This window comes from Oncorhynchus tshawytscha, unplaced genomic scaffold (assembly GCF_018296145.1).
Source record: "Oncorhynchus tshawytscha isolate Ot180627B unplaced genomic scaffold, Otsh_v2.0 Un_scaffold_1349_pilon_pilon, whole genome shotgun sequence".
NCBI lineage: Eukaryota > Metazoa > Chordata > Actinopteri > Salmoniformes > Salmonidae > Oncorhynchus > Oncorhynchus tshawytscha.
In genome coordinates, this window is record NW_024609805.1 from 60,001 (window position 1) to 64,501 (window position 4,501).

A 4,501-nucleotide genomic window follows, 5' to 3' on the forward strand; every position below is an offset into this window, starting at 1 on the left:
AGATGAATACAGTAGATGAGTACAGTAGATGAATACAGTAGATGATACAGTAGATAGAATACAGTAGATACAGTAGATGAGTACAAGTACAGATGATGAGTACAGTAGATGAGTACAGTAGATGAATACAGTAGATGAATACAGTAGATGAATACAGTAGATGAATACAGTAGATGAATACAGTAGATGAATACAGTAGATGAATACAGTAGATGAGTACAGTAGATGAATACAGTAGATGAGTACAGTAGATGAATACAGTAGATGAATACAGTAGATGAATACAGTAGATGAGTACAGTAGATGAATACAGTAGATGAATACAGTAGATGAGTACAGTAGATGAATACAGTAGATGAATACAGTAGATGAATACAGTAGATGAGTACAGTAGATGAATACAGTAGATGAATACAGTAGATGAATACAGTAGATGAATACAGTAGATGAATACAGTAGATGAGTACAGTAGATGAATACAGTAGATGAATACAGTAGATGAATACAGTAGATGAATACAGTATGAGTAGATGAATACAGTAGATGAGTACAGTAGATGAATACAGTAGATGAATACAGTAGATGAATACAGTAGATGAGATACAGTAGATGAATACAGTAGATGAATACAGTAGATGAATACAGTAGATGAGTACAGTAGATGAATACAGTAGATGATGATGAATACAGTAGATGAATACAGTAGATGAATACAGTAGATGAGTAGAGTAGATGAATACAGTAGATGAATACAGTAGATGAATACAGTAGATGAATACAGTAGATGAATACAGTAGATAGATGTACAGTAGATGAATACAGTAGATGAATACAGTAGATGAATACAGTAGATGAATACAGTAGATGAATACAGTAGATGAATACAGTAGATGAATACAGTAGATGAATACAGTAGATGAATACAGTAGATGAATACAGTAGATGAATACAGATAGATGAATACAGTAGATGAAGTACAGTAGATGAGTACAGTAGATGAATACAGTAGATGAATACAGTAGATACAGTAGATACAGTAGATAGATGAGAATACAGTAGATGAATACAGTAGATGAGATACAGTAGATGTACAGATGAATACAGTAGATGAATACAGTAGATGAATACAGTAGATGAATACAGTAGATGAATACAGTAGATGAATACAGTAGATGAGTACAGTAGATGAATACAGTAGATGAATACAGTAGATGAATACAGTAGATGAATACAGTAGATGAGTACAGTAGATGAATACAGTAGATGAATACAGTAGATGAGTACAGTAGATGAATACAGTAGATGAATACAGTAGATGAATACAGTAGATGAATACAGTAGATGAGTACAGTAGATGAATACAGTAGATGAATACAGTAGATGAGTACAGTAGATGATACAGTAGATGAATACAGATAGATGAGTACAGTAGATGAATACAGTAGATGAATACAGTAGATGAATACAGTAGATGAGTACAGTAGATGAGTACAGTAGATGAATACAGTAGATGAATACAGTAGATGAGTACAGTAGATGAATACAGTAGATGAGTAGATGACTACAGTAGATGAATACAGTAGATGAATACAGTAGATGAATACAGTAGATGAGTACAGTAGATGAGTACAGTAGATGAGTACAGTAGATGAATACAGTAGATGAATACAGTAGATGAATACAGTAGATGAATACAGTAGATGAATACAGTAGATGATACAGTAGATGAATACAGTAGATGAATACAGTAGATGAATACAGTAGATGAATACAGTAGATGAATACAGTAGATGAAGTATATTTTTCTGTAAACTTACTCAGACATTTTGGCCTGTTGTTTTGTTTTACTTCCTGTGTCAAGAGATGAACAGTAAACAGTTTATTCAACAGTAGATGAATTACTGCTGGTTAAAGATGAGTACAGTAGATGAGTACAGTAGATCAATACAGTAGTATAATTTTGAGTACAGTAGATGAATACAGTAGATGAATGCTGGTGTAGATGAGTACAGTAGGGGTAGGGGGGTGATGAATACAGGGAATACAGTAGATGAGTACAGGTGAATACAGTAGATGAATACAACAGAGAGGCTGGTAAAGAGATGGGGGGTGAGGGTAGAAACCAACAACATCAAGAGTATAATTACTGCTGGTTAAAGAGGGAATACAGTAGATGAATACAGTAGATGGGGGTAGATGAATACAGTAGGGGGCTGGTACAGTAGATGAATACAGTAGATGAGGGGTAGGAGGTAACATCAACAGTACATAAAGATGGGGATGTAGGGGGTCAACAGATGAATAATTACTAGGTTTTTAAGTAGGGGGGGATGAGTACAGGCTGGGGTGGGGGGGTGAAAACCAACAACATCAACAGTATAATTACTGCTGGTTAAGAGACATTTTGGGGGTGACTTCCTGGAGGGGTCAACAGGCTGGTTAAAGAGGGGGGGGAGGGGGGGGGGGGGCTGGGGTTTTACGGGGCGGGGGTCCGGTGTCAAAACCAACAACATCAACAGTATAATTACTGCTGGTTAAAGGGGTGGGGGTGAGGTGGCGGGGCGGGGGGAGAGTATAATTACTGCTGGTTAAAGAGGGCGGGGGGGGGGGGGGGGGGGGGGGTAGAAACCAACAACATCAACAGTATAATTACTGCTGGTTAAAGAGGGAGGGGGGGGGCGGGGTAGAAACCAACAACATCAACAGTATAATTACTGCTGGTTAAAGAGGGAGGGGGGGGTGAGGGGGGGGGGAGAAACCAACAACATCAACAGTATAATTACTGCTGGTTAAAGAGGGGGGGGGGGACTGGGGTGGGGGGCGGGGTAGAAACCAACAACATCAACAGTATAATTACTGCTGGTTAAAGAGGGAGGGGGGGGGTGGGGGGGGTAGAAACCAACAACATCAACAGTATAATTACTGCTGGTTAAAGAGGGAGGGGGGGGGAAACCAACAACATCAACAGTATAATTACTGCTGGTTAAAGAGGGAGGAAACCAACAACATCAACAGGCTGGTTGAGGGGGGGGTAGAAACCAACAACATCAACAGTATAATTACTGCTGGTTAAAGAGGGAGGGGGCGGGGGGGGGTGAGGGGGCGGGGCGGGGTGAGGGGGAAACCAACAACATCAACAGTATAATTACTGCTGGTTAAAGAGGGCGGGGGAGGGGGTGAGGGGGCGGGGGAAACCAACAACATCAACAGTATAATTACTGCTGGTTAAAGAGGGAGGGGGTGAGGGGGGGGGCGGGGTAGAAACCAACAACATCAACAGTATAATTACTGCTGGTTAAAGAGGGGGGGGTGAGGGGGGGGGCTGGGGGTGAGGGGGGGGTAGAAACCAACAACATCAACAGTATAATTACTGCTGGTTAAAGAGGGGGGGGGGGGGGAGGGGGGGGGCAACAACATCAACAGGGGTAAAGAGGGGGGGGGGGTAGAAACCAACAACATCAACAGTATAATTACTGCTGGTTAAAGAGGGAGGGGGCGGGGTGAGGGGGCGGGGTAGAAACCAACAACATCAACAGTATAATTACTGCTGGTTAAAGAGGGAGGGGCTGTTTCCTCTTCAATGAATCTCTTTGAATCTGTACAATAGAACCCTTCCCAAGGTTGATAGCAAATCAACAAGACTCTCATTTCCTGAAATCTTTGGTCACGCAGGAGTCCATAAGGAGTTTGGCACCAAAATAGGTCCTTTCAGAAAATACAGCTGACATTCACAAAATGTATGTTCAGAATTTAGGAAAATACCCAATTGGATTTTCCATTGTATATTAGTTGAATCTCAACAAATTTATTGGAATAACATCAAACAATCCATAAGCCATTTGAAGTAAACCTGTGAAACTACAACATAAATTCAAGTTTACAATTATAAGATTATCCACATCTACCATGCCAAAGCTATATCTCTAAACAAACTTCAGTCCTTTTTTACAGAGCTTATAAACGAGCAACTGGGCAAATAGAACCACAAGAGCCTTTAACACCACATTCACTCTGAACTACAGAGAAAACAGCTGAAAACCAGGCATTGGATGTATCTCTTCCAACACTTGTCTGTCTAAAACACACAGACAAACACCTCTGAATATCCGAATGCCTCAACCCACGTTGCCTCTTGAGAAAAATAAAGTTATCTTCTATTCTATTCTGAAAAGCATTCTAAACTATCAGAGCTCACACACCACATGCAACCTTTTCCAAAATCTATTCCCACATGGGACGGACCACACACAATCTGGTCCAAAAGTCACATCTAATCCCACATGGGACGGACCACACCCAATCTGGTCCAAAAGTCACATCTAATCCCACATGAGACGGACCACACCCAATCTGGTCCAAAAGTCACATCTAATCCCACATGGGACGGACCACACCCAATCTGGTCCAAAAGTCACATCTAATCCCACATGGGACGGACCACACCCAATCTGGTCCAAAAGTCACATCTAATCCCACATGGGATGGACCACACCCAATCTGG

General features: G+C 41.0%; 1 protein-coding gene across 1 annotated transcript in view; it reads right to left on the bottom strand.

Annotated features, from left to right (window-relative positions):
- LOC121845951 (troponin I, fast skeletal muscle-like) overlaps positions 1 to 1,865 on the bottom strand; it is a 5,670-nt gene extending 3,805 nt beyond the window's left edge. Inside the window, exon 1 of the mRNA XM_042318461.1 lies at positions 1,818 to 1,865. Coding sequence (XP_042174395.1) covers positions 1,818 to 1,825 — 8 coding nt within the window. The 5' untranslated portion in view covers positions 1,826 to 1,865. The remainder of the gene's footprint in view (positions 1 to 1,817) is intronic.
- Between the last annotated feature and the right edge of the window lie 2,636 nt (positions 1,866 to 4,501).